Source organism: Lynx rufus, unplaced genomic scaffold (genome assembly GCF_022079265.1).
Source record: "Lynx rufus isolate CCGP_SWC_20201006 ecotype Redwood Valley unplaced genomic scaffold, mLynRuf1.p SCAF_1, whole genome shotgun sequence".
Classification (NCBI taxonomy): domain Eukaryota; kingdom Metazoa; phylum Chordata; class Mammalia; order Carnivora; family Felidae; genus Lynx; species Lynx rufus.
Window position 1 is genome coordinate 47,629,989 of NW_025814823.1, and position 20,743 is coordinate 47,650,731.

General features: G+C 36.1%; 1 protein-coding gene across 2 annotated transcripts in view; it reads left to right on the forward strand.

Annotated features, from left to right (window-relative positions):
* PIBF1 (progesterone immunomodulatory binding factor 1) overlaps positions 1-20,743 on the forward strand; it is a 207,848-nt gene that overhangs the window by 36,703 nt on the left and 150,402 nt on the right. For both annotated transcript variants that reach the window (XM_047080639.1, XM_047080630.1), the window contains exons 6-9: positions 1,731-1,864; positions 7,918-8,026; positions 8,283-8,464; positions 9,890-10,015. In XM_047080639.1, the coding sequence (XP_046936595.1) occupies positions 1,731-1,864; positions 7,918-8,026; positions 8,283-8,464; positions 9,890-10,015 (551 nt within the window). The remainder of the gene's footprint in view (positions 1-1,730; positions 1,865-7,917; positions 8,027-8,282; positions 8,465-9,889; positions 10,016-20,743) is intronic.

The window sequence follows — 20,743 nt, forward strand, 5'->3', positions numbered from 1 at the left end:
TAAATACTACACAGAAGAATTGAAAAAAAATTTTTTTTAGTTTTTTTTAATGTTTATTTATTTTTGAGAGACAGAGCATGAACGGGGGAGGGGCAGAGTGAGAGGGAGACTGAATCTGAAGCAGGCTCCATGCTCTGAGCTATCTGCACAGAGCCTGATGCGGGGCTCGAACTCACAAGCTGTGAGATCATGACCTGAGCTGAAGTGGGACGCTCAATTGACTGAGCCACCCAGGCGCCCCTGAAATTTTTTTTGTAATTGCAAGGACATTCACAGCATAACAGAAGAATTCATTAAAGAATTTGGTCAACTAAAGCGGGAGGCATCACAATCCAGTCTTTAGCCTCTACCACAAAGCTGTAATCATCAAGACAGCATGGTATTGGCACAAAAACAGACACATAGACCAATGGAATAGAATAGAAACCCCAGAATTAGACCCACAAAAGTATGGCCAACTAATCTTTGACAAAGCAGGAAAGAATATCCAATGGAAAAAAGACAGTCTCTTTAACAAATGGTGCTGGGAGAACTAGACAGCAACATGCAGAAGAATGAAACTAGAGCACTTTCTTACACCTTTCACAAAAATAAACTCAAAATGGATAAAGGACCTGAATGTGAGACAGGAAACCATCAAAACCCTAGAGGAGAAAGCAGGAAAAATAAACCCCTCTGACCTCAGCCGCAGCAATTTCTTACTTGACACATCCACAAAGGCAAGGGAATTAAAAGCAAAAATGAACTATTGGGACCTCATGAAGATAAAAAGCTTCTGCACTGCAAAGGAAACAATCAACAACACTAAAAGGCAACCAACAGAATGGGAAAAGATATTTGCAAATGACATATCAGACAAAAGGCTAGTATCCAAAATCTATAAAGAGCTCACCAAACTCCACACCCAAAAAACAAATAATCCAGTGAAGAAATGGACAGAAAACATGAATAGACACTTCTCTAAAGAAGACATCTGGAAGGCCAAAAGGCACATGAGAAGATGCTCAGTGTCGCTCCTCATCAGGGAAATACAAATCAAAACCACACTCAGATATCACCTCACGCCAGAGTGGCTAAAATGAACACATCAGGAGACTATAGATGCTGGCAAGCATGTGGAGAAACAGGAACCCTCTTGCACTGTTGGTGGGAATGCAAACTGGTGCAACCGCTCTGGAAAACAGTGTGGAGGTTCCTCAAAAAATTAAAAATAGATCTACCTTATGACCCAGCAATAACACTGCTAGGAATTTACCCAAGGGATACAGGAGTGCTGATGCATAGGGGCACCTGTACCCCAATGTAATACTACATGCCAATGAGAAAGAATGAAATATGGCCTTTTGTAGCAACGTGGATGGAACTGGGGAGTGTTATGCTAAGTGAAATAAGTCATACAGAGAAAGACAGATACCGTATGTTTTCACTCTTATGTGGATCCTGAGAAACTTAACAGAAGACCATGGGGGAGGGGAAGGAAATTTTAAAAAAAGAGGTTAGAGAGGGAGGGAGCCAAAACATAAGAGACTCTTAAAAACTGAGAACAAACTGAGGGTTGATGGGGGGTGGGAGGGAGGGGAGGGTGGGTGATGGGTATTGAGGAGGGCATCTGTTGGGATGAGCACTGGGTGTTGTATAGAAACCAATTTGACAATAAATTTCATATTAAAAAAAAGAATTTGGTCAACTATGTTTAGCTTGAAATGTTTTATTATTGTTTTGATTTACAGACTTATGAGGAAGATCGAAGAAATTATTCTGAACTTCAAATTAGATGTCAACGTTTGGCCTTAGAATTAGCTGACACAAAACAGTTAATTCAGCAAGGGGACTACCGTCAAGAAAACTATGGTAAAGTCAAAAAGTAAGTAGTTAAGATGGCTACAGTAGTTCTTTTGTGTGTGCGTGTGTGTGTGTGTGTGTGTGTGTGTGTGTATGCATCAAAGTCACCTGAATTGTTATCATCAACATTGTTAATTCCACTTTGTACCTTACTCTTTTTCTGGGTCCCTAGTTTTGAATTTTCCAGAATGTCATAGTTGGAATCATACAATATGGGGCCTTTTAAGACTGACTTCTTTCACTCAGTGATATACATTTAAGTTTCCTCTAGGTCTTTTCATGGCTTGATAGCTCATTTCTTTTTGGTGAGTGATATTTCATTGTCTGGATGTACCACAGTTTATACATCCATCACCTACTAAAGGACATCTTGGTTAGATTCAAGTTTTGTCAGTTATATCTAAGTCTGCTGTAAACATCCACATCAGGTTTTTGTATGGACATAAGTTTTCAACTCCTTTGGGTAAATACCAAGTAGCACAATTGTATGGTAAGTGTATTTTTAGTTTCGGGGCACCTGGGTGGCTCAGTCGGTTGAGTGTCCGACTTCAGCTCAGGTCATGATCTCATGGTTCGTGGACTCAAGCCATGGGTCAGGCTCTGTGCTGACAGCTCAGAGCCTGGAGCCTGCTTCAGATTCTGTGTGTCCCTCTCTGTCCCTCCTCCACTTGCACTCTGTCTCCCTCTCCCTCTCTTTCAAAAATAAACATTAAAAAAAAAAAGTATTTTTAGTTTTGTAAGAAACCACTAAACTTTTTGTCCCAAAGTGGCTCTACCATTTTGCGTTCCACCAGAGGTGAATGAGAGTTCCTGTTGTTCTATGTCTTTGCCAGTATTTGGCATTCTGCATTTTGACTATTCTAATAGGTATTTAGGGGTATCTCACTGTTGTTTTATTTTGCGTTTTTCTGATGACATTTGTTGTGGAACATCGTTTCATGTGCTTATTTGCCATCTGTATCTTCTTTGATAAGGTGTCTATTAAGGTTTTGGCCCATTTTCTAACTGGGTTGTTTGTTTTCTCACTGTTGAGTTCTAAGAGTTCTTTGTATATTTTGGATAACAGTACTCATCAGGTATGCCTTTAGCAAATATTTTCTCTCATTCTATGGCTTGTCTTTTCATTGTCTTGACGTATACCTTATTCTGCATTGCACAAAAAGTATGTGGTTTTGGCAGTTTGTTGGATTTAGATTGTATTTTTATATCCACTTTTATTTTATTTGGAAGTTGCTGCTGTCTTTTAAAATGTAATGTCTTAGAAGATAGAGACCCAGTGAAGTCCCATGTGTGTAAATATTTTTGAAATCTCACTTGATGATTATTTTTGTTTATGGAACCAATTTAAATACTTCAGTTTTTTTGATGGGGGGTGGGAGGGAGGGGAGGGTGGGTGATGGGTATTGAGGAGGGCACCTTTTGGGATGAGCACTGGGTGTTGTATGGAAACCAATTTGTCAATAAATTTCATATATATTAAAAAAATAAATAAATAAATAAATACTTCAGTTTTATCTGAAGTTTTTTTAACTATTCCTTTCTGACAAAGGACATATATACCTTCAAAAGATAAAACTTTTCTTGAGAATATTTGCCAGTGCTACTAAGTAGCTATAGCAGAGAATTTTCCTTTTACTGGAATATACTTTTCTGTTGTTTGTACATTAATGAGCCACTACTTAGCTATATGTCCCTAGGTACATCTGTTATCATTCTAAACCAAAGTTTTGTCATCCATGAGATGGTGTTGATACTAGTAACTGTACCATAAAAGCAAGATCAAGTAAAGGAATATTTATGCAAATATTTATAGATAAAGACATTATTCTAATTGTTCACTGCTGTCTGTACCTGCACCCAAAATGATTCTTGAAATATAGTAGTCACTTAATATTTATTAAACAAATGGACACTTTAAAAATTACATAGCAACATAAATAAATTTCAAAGATCAGATTGGTATTCCTACTTCCAACATGACTGACATGCTGCGTGTATTATTATGTATGGATAAATGTTAAAATATGGTAATTATTGGAGCTTGAAATCAGTGGCTCTTGAATAAAGCTGGATTTTGAAAGAATCATTTCAAAAGTAAGTAGATTGTGATGGTAAGATAATACTTTGATTTGGTGTTTTGATGTACTCTCTGCCACTGTAAAACTGTAGCAGTAATAGATAAAACATGAAAAGAGAAAACTAAAAAGCCAAGTCATCAGAATAATCAGAGTGGCCATGAATTTGAAGGATAAATGAACAAAGATGAGTCATGATAATTATTGGTAATTGTTGAAGCCAGGTGATGAGAGCAAGGGAGTTCATTATATCATATCTATTTATATATATGTTTTACTTTCTGTAATAAAAACCTAGGAAGGAAAAACATAGCCCTCATCAAAAATATGATAAACATCTTTATGTGCTAGAAATGGAACCGGAAAACAAACAAGCAAGAGGGGCTCAAACTGTGAACTCTTCAGTTCGTTCAATAGGGTGAAGAGATTAAAGAAATGTTCTGATTACAAAAATATAAGAAAAACGGGGTGGGGGGGAAATCACTCTTGTGTCCCTGATAAATTCTTACACATGTGCAAAAGGAAACCGGCATGTGGATGTTAATTATAATTAGATTAAAAGAATTCAGATGCTTTTCAGTAGCAGAATGGGAAATCAGTTATGATTTATTTCTATAATGTAATTCAATGTAGCAGTTAAAATCATTAAACTAGATCTGGGTGTATCTATATGGACAAGTCAAACGGAATACTATATTTTAAAAAGTGTATCCATCTTTTTTTTTTAATTTTTAAGTTAAAAAAAAATTTTAAGTTTATTTATTTGGGGGGGGGGGGGAGAGAGAAAGAGAGTCCCAAGCAGACTCCATGCTGTCAGTGCAGAGCCCAATGTGGTGCTCAAACTCACAAACCATGAGATCGTGATCCAAGCCCAAACCAAGAGTCTGATGTCTAACTGATTGAGCCACCCAGGCGCCCTAAATTTTTTTATTTTAAAAAGATGTGTCCACCTTTTTTTTTTTAAAGCAATTTCTTACTTTCTGGCATAACATAATTTTCTCAGGTTTATTTTCTAATTCCATTGCCTCAGACCTTCCTCTATGAGTCCTGGTTCCTTTTAGTGAGAAATACTATTTAGAAATTAAGATTTGGGTGCTGGTCATTGATACATTGGTCATTGTTCCTAAGCCCTTTCAGTAAAGAGGTGATTAGAGAGGGAGTTGGGAGGATGGCTTAACACTGTACAGATAAAATCATACCAATACCTCTAATTCCAATTCAGTACCCTAGTAGCTAATTGAAGGGGCTTCAACTGTCCAAATATGGTACAACTTGAGTATCAAAATGAATATTAACAGTAATGAATTATAATTTGTTGACTAGAATAAGAATCCTGAGTGCATGCTAATAATAAATAAGAGTTTTTACAGTGGAATGCCAACCAATAAATATATATGCATATTATAACTACCATTTTGTAACCTCATAATACTATTTGATTCAGAATCATCAGTGGAAGCTAAAACCATTGGGTAAAAGTATATTCAGGAGCAAAATATATATTCTCAAAGTATGTTTCCCACAGATTACTTACTAATCGCAGAGGACAAAAAAGTACTTTTATATTTGAGTACTTTGGCAGATACCACTTTAAACAGGTGACTAAGGTTATTTTCACCAGTCATAGGACATAATGACATCATGGCTGCTTTGTGTACTAAGGCTTTATGTACTCTATGTGACATACTGAGGACACATTATCACAGGTGTACTGTTTCGGCCCTAAATGCTTAACCTGAATCTAATTACAGGGAAACATCAGACAAATGAAAATTGAGTGACATAAAACAACTGGCCAAATAAACTTTCTCTGTCTTTTACAACGTTGACTAAGGAACTGCTCAGGGTTAAAGGATACCAAAGATACATGACATCCAAATGCAATGTATGATAATCCATTGGATCCTATACAGGGAAATTGCCAATTGGGACAATTGACAAAATTGGAAAATGGATTATATATTAGATATTGTATTAGGGCTAATTATACTGGGATTATATCAAAGAATTTTTTTAATCTTAGAAAATCCACACCAAATTATTCAGGGATAAAGGGATTTAATGTCTGCATATACCTCTTAAATAGTTAAGGGGAAAAATTGCACATGTGTCTGCGTGTCTGCGTGTATAGTGATGTATATGTGTATATGCATGTATCTATATTCATTCACATATATGAACAATAGGGAGAGAATAAAGATGACAAAGTAATACTCAGTAAATATTACAAAGTAAATATGACAAAATGTTAACATTTGGTGAGTAAGAGTTTTTTGTTTTTTTGTTTTTTAAGTTTATTTATTTTGAAAGAGAGCAAGCAGGGGAGGGACAGAGAGAGGAGGAGAGAGAATCCCAAGCAGGCTCTGCAGTGTCAGAGCCCAACACAGGGCACTGTGGAGCACAACACAGGACTCAAACTCACAAACCCTTGAGATCGTGACCTGAGCTGAAATCAAGAGCCCAATGCTTGATAGACTGAGCCACCCAAGCACCCTGAGTAAAAGTATTAAAAAAACAATATGGAGACACTAAATTTATCGTTGTGTCTAGGGGATGATAAAGGAACAGTGAGGAATATGTAGGACTTTAAGTTTACCATAGTGTCTTATCTTTTCAAAAAGCAAAATAAAACTTTAATGCAAATGGAGACCAATGTTAACTATTTTCAACTGTGGATAGTGAGGTCATGGATGTTTTGCTATATCGTGTTTTGTACTCATTTTTTACACTGAAAAATCATAGCAAAGGAAGCATGATCATTACCATGTGAGAATACAAACATTTGCTGTAAACGCACAAAACACTTAACGTATACCAAAATATTGATACTATCAGTCATCTTTAGTGAGTTTATGGATGATTGTTATTTTATAACTTGTGCTTTGCTCACTTTTCTTCAATAAACATGACTTTGTTAACCAAAAGAACAGTATCTTTCTAAACCAGTTTTGAAAATCTAATGAAAAACAAAAAACAATTCTTAACATCCATCTGCATGGAAATACCAGGTGGGTAGATGAAATCTGTGAAGTACAAAGGAACTGATTTTGACTAGAGAAGATAAATTGAGTTAGGAAGTCTTTATTTCTGCTTACTTTTTAAGATGCCTGTTGTAGGTTTGTTCTAATTCTTGGTTTCACTGTTTGGGGTCAAGAGCTTGTCTGCAAATGGAAATTAGAATCTCTGGGCAATCTTAAACAATTTGTGAATGAAATAGTCACAAGAATCCCTCCTTTTGTATCTGCTATGCAATCTGACTGATGAATTAGGGGCTTTTTGATGCTAACTGAACTGAAAGCCTAGAGCCACGTATAAATTATTTAAAAGTTTGGCTTCAAGATAAGATTAATGATGATTAGTGAAAAGACACCACGGTGTACCTTAGAAGGTATTCTTATGTATTTTACTGGGTAGTGTAGTTTACATATTTATTTTTTAAAGATAACAAATTTACATTTATATATATGAACAGTCTTAAAACCTTGCTTTGAAAAGCAGACACTTTATTGTTCACAAAATGACACTAAAGCCCCACTGCTGGTATTTCTCTTTGGTTTCCTGAAACATAAATCAGTCCCTTTTTTTGTTGGTTTTTTGTTGTTGTTGTTTTTGGGTTTTGGGGTTTTTTTTGTTGTTGTTTTTTTCTTTTTCTTTTTTTTTTTTTTGAGAGAGAGAGAGCACGCACAAGTGAGGGAGGGGCAGAGAGAGACAGAGAGAGAGAGAGAAAGAAGCAGGGCTTACCTGAAGTGGGGCTCGTGCTCACCCAAAGTAGAGCTTGTGTTCACCCGAAGCAGGGCACAAGCAAACCCAATGAGGGGTTCGACTCAGGAATCATGATGTGAGATCATGACATGAGCCCAAGTGAGATGCTTAACAACTGAGCCACCACCCAGTGCCTCCAGCCCATTTTAAATGTTGATTATAAAATTGGATATAAAATGTACCTATGTATTTGAATTTTATTTTAGTAAAAATAAATAAGTGTATTTGAATTTTATAGTGAGCGCGATGCCCTTGAACAGGAAATAATTGAGTTAAGGAGAAAACATGAAATACTTGAAGCCTCTCACATAACTCAAGCTAAAGAAAGAAATGAATTATCAAAAGAGGTAAGCTCATAGAGTCATGTGTATTTTATCATACGGTGATTGTGGGCACAGCCCAGGGCAGAATTGTGGGAGGGACATTTTTCCTTTTTGATGTAGTTAACAGAAAAAGGGACTTCAGTAGCTCTGTTTGAATGGGAAATTGCAAAGTAAAAATTAGCTTTTTATGTGAAAGCATAAGTGAAAGAAAATATTACAGTAAATGCTGAAAAGTAAGACGAAGTTGCTCTGGACACTGTCTGTCTCTGCACATATGTAGGTAACCACCTTACAACAAACTGTTACTTTACTGCAAAAGGATAAAGAGTATCTCAGTCGCCAAAACATGGAGCTTAGTGTTCGCTGTGCCCATGAAGAGGATCGCCTTGAAAGACTTCAGGCTCAACTTGAAGAAACCAAAAAGGCTAGAGAAGAGATGTATGAAAAATATGTAACATCCAGGCAAGATTTACATTATTTTTCACATAAATAGATACAAATTAGCACCATTTTCTCTGAGGGAACTCTTAGCTTTGGGGAAGAATAGTGATTTTTTTTTTAATTATATTGGACTATATTAAAATAACAGTTCATTTTGTTTCCTTTTAATATATTCTTTTTTTTTATTTTTTTTTATTTTTAAAAAAAAATTTTTTTTTCAACATTTATTTATTTTTGGGACAGAGAGAGACAGAGCATGAACGGGGGAGGGGCAGAGAGAGAGGGAGACACAGAATCGGAAACAGGCTCCAGGCTCTGAGCCATCAGCCCAGAGCCCGACGCGGGGCTCGAACTCACGGACCGCGAGATCGTGACCTGGCTGAAGTCGGACGCTTAACCGACTGCGCCACCCAGGCGCCCCTCCTTTTAATATATTCTTATTCTAGTTGACTTTTTCTTAAGACATAGTTTTATTTTTTTCCCAATAGTGAAAAGACTACTTCTTTTGGGTCGGTGTATATATGCTATAATTCTTTTTTTGTTGTTGTTATGACATAACCTTTTTGTCTACAACTAAGATCTCTATGTAAGTGTTTTTTGAAAGAAAAGATGTAAGTATCTTTGTGAAAGGATCTTTTGAAAACAGTCTAATTGTGCAGAGCCTAAGCTGACCTTCTCCTGACTATGTGAAACCTAAGAAGAATGAAGGGACGGCATCGCATACACGCTCTGGAATCAGACTCCTGCATTTTGATCCTGTCTTCTCTCTTCAACTAGATGTATAAGCTATTAGAGTTATAGTATATATATAGTATATATAGTACATATACATGTATGTATGTGTGTGTGTATGTATGTGTGTGTGTGTATATATACATATATATGTATATAGTTATAGTCCTTATAATCCTTGAGATACTTATTTTTATCAGCACATCCAAAACTAAAACAAATTTAAAATTTAATCCTTTAAAACTTCACACATTCATAACTTTTTCCCTAGTCTGTGGAATTTTTCATGTGTTTGTGCTCCTGCTAATGGCCTAGGTAATGCTTTGACTTTGCTCAGAAATCACAGTGGTTGTGGTTGTTGTGCTTTAGAAGGAAAGGTTTTACAGTCAATTAGAGTCATTTTTGTTTTGTTTTTAATTTTGTCTCTCAACATGTACAACATCAGATTATTTTTAAATCAAGGGCATTCCATATACATCAGTTTTCAGGTCTTTAGCCATATGCATTAAAAACTATTAATATGATATTTTTAAGGATGAGCACATTTTATATAGTAATTAAGCCTTTGAGGCAATATATCTAACAACTATGTTTTTCAGATAACATTGTATATAGAACTTACTTGACATAAGATAATAAATCTAACACGAAGCGTAAAAGTACATTTCTTTTACAGAAACAAAATTCATGGATATTATCTTTGACTCCTTGCAGAGACCATTATAAAACAGAATATGAAAATAAACTACATGATGAACTGGAACAAATCAGATTGAAAACTAATCAAGAAATTGATCAACTTCGAAGTGCCTCTCGGGAAATGTATGAACGGGAAAACAGGTATAAAAGAAGTAGGAAATTATTTCTCTTTGAAGCTTATTAAACTATTTCTATGACATCAAATCTAAATAAAATGGAACATTAAAGTTCTAAGGTCTTTGGTAACTACCTCAGAAGACGGTTTATCGGACCTTAAGTTAAGCCTCTTTGCTCAGGTATTCCCATTATCTCTTCATTATCTTGGGAACTTGTCTTTTTGCCTTTAAGGGTTCATATTGAGGACAGAGATGAAAAGGGAATAAGAGATGCCAGTAGTTCTTCCCATAACATGCCAATGATTTCTGCAAGAAATTTTTTAAAACTGGAATAATAATATGAAATATTACATATGCTTCATTATCTCCTGGCCCTGACAGATATATTAAATAATCTTGAAGATGAATAATTTTTATTCATTGTAATCACTTTTAGATTAGTATATATACGGTTCCCTTAGTCAGTGATTGGCAGTATTAGGGTGAAATAAATGCTACTTATTTCAACAGTAGTTTTTTTTTTTTTTTCACCATCATTATACTTCATTATACTATCACTATACTATACTATATTATACTATGATTATACTTCATATGGCTCTTGAAAGTTTATATTTTAGTGGGGAAATTGTTTTGAAATTGACTTGTCTCATACTAGTTTATCAGCACTGATTTGAGTGTATGATATTTTGAAGTTTGCCAACAAGCAAGACTTTAAATCAGACTTAATTCTATAATTATCACTGTAACATGTTGTTCTACTAGGAGTATAGTAGCAAAAACTTTGAGGGTTCCTCCCCTCAATTCCAGGCAAAAAAAGCTGGAATTTTACCTACTCTGTTAAAGTAGTTGGCCTCTACTAGGGAAAATCTGTAAGAACTACATGTGCAGAATTAGCCTTTGGGTAGAAAACCAGCAAAGATAACTTTTTAAATTGCTGTTAAATTGTCATTTTAATAAAACAGATTGAGAGAGATTTTTATGATAATGTTGAAATCATTTCGAGCAGTTAAATAATTGGACAACCTCTTGCAAAAAAATGAAACTGGACCACTATCTTACACCACACATAAAAATTCGTTCAAAATAGATTAAAGACTTGAATGTGAGACCTGAAACCATAAACCTCCTAGAAGAAAACATGGGCAGTAAGCTCCTCAACACCAATCTTGACAATGATTTTTTGAATCTGACAACAAAAGCAAAAAATGGTTTTCCAGTTTTCCCAACACCATTTACTGAAAAGGCTCCTTTATTTCTGGGCTTTCCATTCTGTTCCATTTATCTATGTGTCTGTTTTTATGCCAGTGCCATACTATTTTGATTATGTTCATTTTGTAATATAATTTGAAATCAGGGAACATGGTGCCTTCAACCTTGTTCTTCTTTCTCAAGATTGCTGTGGCTATTGGGGGATTTTTGTGGTTCTATACAAATTTTAGGATTTTTGTTCTAGTTTAGTGAAAAATGCCATTAGAATTTTTATAGGGATTGCGTTGAATCTATAGCTTGTTTTTGGGTAGTGTGGACACTTTCCCAATCATTCTAATCCATGAGCATGGAGTATCTTTTGATGTATTTGTGTGTTTATTCAGTCAGTCAAAGAGGATATAAACTATATTTTTTAAATGTACATTTAGTAAGTAATTACAAATTAAATACCTGTTTAACCACCATCCAAATCAAGAGTCAGTGTCAGCACCACAAAAATGTCTTTGAGACCCTTTCTGCTTAACTCCTTCCTTCCATAAAGATAACTACTATTCTGATTTTTATACTAATAACTTTCTTGCTTTTTCTTGTACTTTTATTATCTAAATTACCAGTAAATATATATGTCTGAGAAATATAGTTTAGTTATCATATTATATTAGTGTCACATAAAGGGATCATGCTGTATGTATTCTTTTGTGGCTATATGTGATTCTTCATGTAACCTTTTTTTAAGATCCATATGCTGTTGCATTTAGCTGTTCATGGTCATAACTAAAGTATGCCATTTTTATGAATTCATGCTTAGGACAACAAGGACATTAGGAGATTAGAGAGAGATGCAGACAGAGAGATTAAAGAATGTCAAAACAAATTCTTCCATCTTTTTCAAAATTTTGGTTAGTCCCAGCCCTGTATTGGGTAAAAAGTTTCCTCTACCTTGTGGTCACTTGCTGGTAGGGTTCAAAATGCAGACCAAAAGAAGAGATATAAGCCTACTATATACCAAGGTTGATGTTAGAAAAGTTTACATTTGAGCTCTCCCAGCACTGTATTCACTTATTTAGCAAACATTTGTTGAGATCCACCATATGCCATAGATACATCAGGGACCTCTGTCTTCATGAAGTTTGTTTTCTAATAGACATAAAGACAGTAGAGAAACAATAATTATAAGTATGATGATAATGGAGAAAATGACAACACAGGATGAGACTATATAGAATCAGGGAAGATGTCACGGCAGAAGAAATACCCATGCTGATACCTGCATGATGACTAAGTGTAAGATGCGGGTTAGGGAAGGGAAAGGAATTGGGCAATGAATGTTCAGCATGTATAAAACCTGGAGATTAGACAATATGAAGCTTTTTGAACAAACTGAAAATAATTCCATATGACTTGAGTGTAGACTGAGTTCTAAGAGATAAAACAGAAGAGGGAAACAGAGGTCCAGATCATGTATTTGGATCATTGTCTAAGTAAGACCAATGGGGAACAATGGAAAGATTTTAAGAATATGCATTATATGATCCAATTTTATATAAAAAAGAGATTTCTCTGCAATGTGGAGAGAGTAGAGAAGTAAAGTATATGACCACAGACATAAAGGCCACTTTTTGAGGTTGGTTCTGCTACCAGAATGAGAAATGATAGAACGGGATTATAGCAATAGAGATGGAGAGTAATGGGCCAGATTGAAAACATTTCTGGGAGGCAGAACCAACAGGATTCAGTGACTAGATTGGATTAGGGAGTGAGATGTTAAGTATGTCATCAAGTTTCTGGATTGGATAGCTAATGTGGATGGTGATGCAATTTTTAAAATATTAGGGGAAAAAATAAGGCTTTAATAGGAAAACAAGGTAAATTTAGTTTTATTTTATTTAGAGTTTTTGTGTAATATAGGGGCGCCTGGGTGGCTCAGTCCGTTGGGCGGCCGACTTCGGCTCAGGTCATGATCTTGCGGTCCGTGAGTTCTAGCCCCGCGTCGGGCTCTGTGCTGACAGCTCAGAGCCTGGAGCCTGCTTCATATTTTGTGTCTCCCTCTCTCTGACCCTCCCCTGTTCATGCTCTGTCTCTCCCTGTCTCAAAAATAAATAAACGTTAAAAAAAAAAAAATTAAAAAAAAATAAAGTTTTTGTGTAATATAAACAGAAAAATTGACTGTATAAGGTTCTGAATCTCAAGAGAAGGGTCTGGGCATGAGATAGACCTGTGGCATAGGTGATATTATTTCTGTTTTATACATAAGTCTTTTAGTCCTGTGACTCAATTCTGTTACAGATTTTATAGGCTTTTATTGACTGACTTATTAACCTTAAAATATATGGGATTGTTTCTTTGATAACATGCATAATTATTTCCAGATAACCCACATAGCACATAAACTTTGGTATTACAATCATTTTGAGAATTTCCTGATTTTTCAGTTTTTGTTCTTTTTAAAAATCCTTTAAAATGCATGGCAACATAGATTTAGACAAGTTAGCCCTTATTCTCTAGGATGCTTGATACAGGTAGGTTGGGAAATAGCTGACAGAACTATTTGTAGAAGCATGGAAACAAAAAGCAGGTTTCCTTTTCCCCAATATTGTTCTGCCTCCATATCCACATCAAAATGGATACCACCTAACCAGGAAATTCCTGGGATCCCGGCCTCTGCCCTGGAAGCCTGGGCAGCCACTGTACCCAGAATGACCCCGTGGATATTGAAACCACAGTGGGCATTTGCCACCAGGTGGCGCCAGACTGCAGCCCAGATCCAAGTGGATTTGAATTGCACAAGGACCCCTAGCTGTAGGGCTCACCTTTGTCATTTTTTTAACCTCACAGTAATCCAACTCTGTATTTTATATGGCTGAATCTTTTTGAATCACAGTTTGTTCATTATGGCAGGATTTAACTGTACTTAGAGCTTATGTCTCACTAGTCTTCATAAAGTAAAAATAAATTATAAATTATTTCCTTCGAAATCTCATAATAGGAGTTAAAACAGACGAAGTACTTACACTTGCATGTTTGTACTTAGTCTTTTTACCTCTCCCCCCATAAACATTTTTAGAAGAAAATTAAATAAGATTAAAGAAATATTTTATGGCCTTGGTTTCTTTTCTATACATTGGGAGATATTAAGAGAGTGCCTTTTATTTTCTCCTCTTAGATGTGTAAGAGAAAGATGGAACACATGCCAGCTCATCTTGGCATCTATCCCTGCAGTCATACCAGTAGTTTGTGAAGTGAAGGGGAAGAGAGCACAAGAGACAAAGACTTAAGAAAAGGCAGAAATAAGCAAAGAAAGAACTTGGGTATTTGGATACATCAAAAGTACTGTAGTTGGGATTATAACGTGTATGTATATATGCTTTGCTCAGTCTGGGAGTTAGGCTTCTTGTCTTCTTCTGTTGCTTTAAAATCTAGTTTGCCGCTGTGGGAAATAGTGAAATTCACTCTGGTGGTGAGATTCTTCTATAAATAACTTCTTGCTTAGTAGGTATTTTGTGACTGAAATGTACAGACCCTCTTATACATTTGGAAGAAAAGCTTTATTCCTGAACAGGGAGTATATTATGGAAAAGATTTGGATCAAAAGACTAAACTTAAATTCTGGCTCTGCCAGTAAATCTGCTTAATATCCCTGAAGTTTAATTTACTCTTTTATAAAATGAGCTAATAGTACTGTTTCACAGAGTGATCTGTAAGGTCTGAATGAGATAATGTATATGAAAAGTACATTATAAATTATAAAGCTATGTATAAGTAGTACTTATTCTGATACCTTTTATCTGTAGGCAGTATTTTAAGTTTTTTTCTTTTATCGATTTGTTGACAGTATTAAAATGAAGATCGTATAAAAGTCACTGATAACATTATGAAATTATTATCATTAAAAGGCACTACTATAAAGTATGTAATGAATCTTAAGTATTGGGGCACCTGGGTGGCTCCGTTGGTTAAGCGTTCGACTTCAGCTCAGGTCATGATCTTGTGGTCTGTGAGTTCAAGCCCCATCTCGGGCTCCTGGAGCCTGCTTTGGATTCTGTTTCCCTCTCTCTCTGCCCCTCCCCACTCATATTCTCTCTCTCTCTCTCTCCCTCTCCCTCTCTCTCTCCCTCCTCTCTCTCCCTCTCTCTCTCAAAAATAAACATTAAAAAAAATAAATTAAAAAAATCTTAAGTATTGCTCTCCATAGCATTGAACCATTTTCCTTAAATGACATGATACAGACATGCAGGTCTGCATGCCCTTTGTTTCAGTCTAAATTTCTACATAAAATGCTAACTTATTTGTTCCTAATTAATACTATGAGGTAACAAAAAGGAAATAAATTCAGCTGATTAAGTTTTTCCAAAAGTAAAACTACCTTGACCTAAGGTGGTCTCATTATTGTGAACCCAGAAAGAACTATTCTCATAGTGATCCTGTAAAAAAGAGAATGAGTTTGTTACAAGTATTTTATTACGCTTTTGAAAAAGTCAAACCAGTACGGAAAGGGAGATCAAAAATATGCTTTTAAATGTGACAGTATTGTTTTAGTGATTTTATTTTCCCACCACATCAGTAAAATCCATCTTGATCGGAATTTATCGTCTTCCAAAAGTACTCAAGAAGAAACTTAATGACATAAACTTGAAGTTTGTGTCAAATCTTGGAGTGATATTAAATATCTTCAATCTAAGTTTATTTACAAAGGTTAGTTGAATATATATAATGCATTAGAATAGATGAATCGAGGGGCCCCTTGGTGGCTCAGTCAGTTAAGCATCTGACTTGGGTTCAAGTCATGATCTCACAGTTCGTAGGTTCAAGCCCCACATCGAGCTCTGTGCTGACAGCTCACAGCCTGGAGCCTGCTTCAGATTCTGTGTCTCCCTCTCTCTCTGCCCCTCCCCCACTTGCACTCTCTCTCTCTCTCTCTCTGTCTCTCAAAAATAAATAAATGTTGGGGCGCCTGGGTGGCGCAGTCGGTTAAGCGTCCGACTTCAGCCAGGTCACGATCTCGCGGTCCAGGAGTTCGAGCCCCGCGTCGGGCTCTGGGCTGATGGCTCAGAGCCTGGAGCCTGTTTCTGATTCTGTGTCTCCCTCTCTCTCTGCCCCTCCCCCGTTCATGCTCTGTCTCTCTCTGTCCCAAAAAAATAAATAAACGTTGAAAAAAAAAAAAATTTAAAAAAAAAATAAAATAAATAAATAAATAAATAAATGTTAACAAAAAATTTTAAAAAAGAATAGATGAATCTGAACCAGTATATGCAGGCTCCATTCATCATTTTAAAAGTGTATGTCCTCAATTGGTGCTTCAACAAACTTCTTTTGTTCATGTCTGACCAGATGTCTGAATAATTTTTTAAGTTCTTAGATGGAAAAACTTAAGAATATTCAGCGTGTCTTTTTAGTTAGATTATTCTGGAAGTATATGGCTTTACAGATAACTCAGGATCTTCTCAAAGAGTTACAAATGAAATTTTATTGTTAGCTATATTTTATTATTAACTATTTTTTATGCCTATAAGTGGTTACCATATGTGTTCACTGCTTAATTAATAATATTTAATTATTTCAAGGTGTACAGGGTGTTCCAGAGATGAAGTAAGGTGAGTTCAGGTTATGCAAGAACTTAAATATAACTATTGTGTATATATAGCTCATAGGGTAGCAAGGGAGGTAGTAACATTCAGGATAGGGTGAGGTTTTTAAAAGCCCTGATGTTAATAGGGAATTCTTGGAAATTTTATAGAAAAAGAGTAATGTGATATATTCATTTTTTGTAACTAGTTACGGTGTCGGGAGGATTATAATTGAAGAGGCCCCAGAGGCAGGGAGATTGGTTAACAGACTATTGCAAAGCTTAAGTGAAGCTGAGAAATGGAAGGAGAGAATACAAGCTGATTTTAAATAGTATTTGGGTGAAAGAATTGACACCACCTGATGACGGACAGGAAGTGGACATCAGACATGACTTCATCTTTTCTACTTTGCCGGTCTCAGATGGGTGGTCAGGCACAGCTAGTAACCCAAGGTTTCAGACAAGATTTAGAAAGGAGAATAACCATTCCTGATCTTTCACAGGTACAGCAGCTCTAACCAAGCCTAAAAGTATTTGTGTGAGATGACATTTAGTACCAGAAATTTTTCTCTGTTGCATCCCAGATGTCACTCCCCTCAGCCCTAAAGTGCAAGAAGGGCATTAAACTGCTGAAGCCCCTCCAGCAGTCTTCTCTGTTTCTGCAGGATACCCTTGTATATATTGTCATTTTCTTTTTATACAATAAAAAAACCTTGAGAAGCATAAACCCTAATTATTATTCTCTAAATGAATATCTTCATAACTTTTTAAAAAAATTTTTTAACGTTTGTTTATTTTTGAGAGACAGAGCATGAGCATGAGCATGAGCAGGGGAGAGGCAGAGAGAGAAGGAGACACAGGATCTGAAGCAGGCTCTAGGCTCCGAGCTGTCAGCACAGAGCCTGACCCATGGCTTGAGTCCACAAACCATGAGATCATGATCTGAGCTAAAGTCAGACACTTAACCAGCTGAGCTGCCCCATCTTCATAATTTTTAATGTAGCCTTTCATATTTAGATAACATACCAACTAACTACTATTTATGGGGTGCCTATTACATATCAAGCGTTGTACTCAACACACTATATACATTGTGGAGAGAATTAAATGGGACATTTTATGAGGTTGTAGGTACTAGTATCCCTGTTTTGGAAATGAGGAAACAGACACAGTGAGTGTGATTTGCCTATGATTACAGACTATTTAAATGGTAAAACTAGATACATCTGATTCTACAGTGCAATGCAGATTCCCATGTTACTGGTCAAGGCTATAAAAACTGATAAAAGATCTCTTAGCAAAATGGTAATTTTGGCGGTAATTTATTTGAGAAAGAAATTTGTTTTTTTAAGAGAGTTTCAAACCCCACTTTATACTGCAGGGCTGAGTGTGTATCATTAGAACTTCATAAAGGCATTTATAATTTTGAAAATTAGTAAATAGGCCTTTATTTTTCCATAAAATAGTATGATTTTTTTTTACAGAATCTATCTCTCTTTACTACTTACCTAAAGCCCAACCTCCACTTGTAACAAGAGCATGTTCTCCTGCTCAAAGACACAGCTCCAACAATTATCTCCTTTGAAGAAAGGAAAAGGTTTTCCTTTTCTACCAACTATTCCCAACTATTGTTACTAACAAACATTATTTCTCCCATCTTTAAAAAAAAACTTACTTTTTAATTGCCACTTCCTCCTGTAGCCACTGGCTCATTTCTTTGTTTCCCTTTGTAACCAAATACCTGCAGTTTTATATATTCATTCTTTACCCTTGTTTAGAAAAAAATCTGTTACCAAGGGGGCACCTGGGTGGCTCAGTCGTTTAAGTGTCTGACTCTTGATCTCAGTTCAGGTCTTGGTCTCAAAGTTGTGAGTTCAAGCCCCGTATTGGGCTCCATGCTGGGTGTGAAGGCTACTTTAAAAAAAAAAAAAAAATCTATTACCAAGCTTTTGCTTCCCTGTGCCACTCTAACAAAGCCATTCTTATCAAAAACTCCGGAGACCTTCATGTTGCCGAAAATCTAGTTGTCACGTTCTCAGTTCCTATCTTACTTGACCTGTCAGCAATATTTAATACAGTTGACCACTCCTCACTCTTGGAAACATATCTTTGACTTTCAAGATAACTACACTTTGATTTTGCCCCTTTCTTACTGGCTATACCTACTCACTCTCTTTTCTGGTCCTCTTCATCTTCTTGTCATCTTTTGCAGCTAGCTGCCTTCATGGCATTTCTATTTGTTTATCTGGTAAGCATTTTAAATTTAATATGTGCAAAAAAAAAATTAATATGTGCAAAAGCACACTTCTGTCCCTCCAATCCTGCTCTACCTTTAGACTGCCCCAGATCAGTTACAGATAACTCATTTCCTCTTGCTCAGAGCAAAAATTTTGAAGTCATCAACCTCTTCTCTTTCTTCACATTCTGTCTTCTATTCATCAGCAAATGCTTTTAGTTGTGTCTTCAAAATTTATGATTCTCTTATCATCTCACAGACACCATCTTGATCCAAGCTACCATTATCTCTTGTCAGAATTACTGCAAGATTTTCTTAAGTGGCCCCCCAGCTTCCTTCCTTGCCCTCACAGGTCTGTTCTCAGTGCAGTTCCTGTTAAACTGTAAATCAAATTGAATTATTGTTCAACTGAAAAGGTTCCCCATCCAAATGAGTACAAGTTTAAATGATTATCATGCCCTGGGATACTGTGTGATCAGTTCCCAGTTATCCCGTCCTCATCTTACTACTCTATTCTAGTCCCTTGTTTACTCACACTGCTCCTGTTCCCTTAACCCATAGGCAGGCTCCTCAGGTCCCTTGTGTTTACAGTTTCCACTGCTTAACCTTCCACTCCTGGGTATTCTAGAGCCTTGTTTCCTTACTTTCTCCATGTCTTTAGATGTTACCTGCTTTCTGATGTCTGTCTTGACCACCCTGTAGAAAATTGTGGAATTCCTCATCCTTCCACACCTCCTGCCCACTAGCCCCTTCTTTGCTTTGTTTTTCTCCAGGGCACTCAGGACTTAATAACATATTTTGATTTCTTTCACACTATTTTTTTTTAAGTTTTTTAAATGTTTATTTATTTTGAGAGAGAGAAACAGTGCGTGAGCAGGGGAGGGACAGAGAGAGAGGCAGCATCTGAGGAAAACCCCAGGCTCAGAGCTATCAGCACAGAGCTTGATGTGGGGCTCGAACTCACGAGCCTTGAGATCATGACCTGAGCCGAAGTTGGATGCTTCACTGACTGAGCCACCCAGACACCCCATCAGCTAATTTTTAAACCTTAACACATAAATGGATTTTAAATAAGTTTTTGCATTTTGATGCTTACATTTTTCATAACTTCTTTTAAACCATAATTTGAGTCAGATATTTATCTACTCTAGGATGAAGTTTTCACATCTATAAAATGAACAAAAAATTTGCTTGAGCACCAACTAAATTGAAACGATAGGAAAATATAGTATGTTCAGTCAAAAGGAATCTCAAAAAATTTCTTCTCTGGAAATGCATAGCTTCCCCCGAAGAAATTATGTTACATATAATTTCCACTTTGCTTTTTTTTTTTGTTATATCCTTCCTAGTCATCACTTTTCAACAACTATGTTAAGTAAAGGAACAATTATTGGTCATTGATTATAAACGGCAGATAATCCACTTGTAACCCTTCTTGTTTATGCCATCTTAAAAACAATGGCTTCAGATATGGAAATGAGCAGTTTTATATGTTGTCCAGGAAGACTCATCTGGAGGCAGAAGTGATTAATTCAGATACTTTCCCTGTAAATAAGCTTGTCATGTAAATAGCCTGTTTCAGTCCCCTTTTTGTTCAAACTGGAAAGAATGTATTCACTTTTATTAACCAAAAATATTTTTACATGGAGGCAGGAGAATGGGTTGCTTAGTTGTGCCTAGGGAGCTCTTCTGACATCCATGTTTTTTTCACTATTTATTCTTGGTAAATTTCAAGTTCTGAG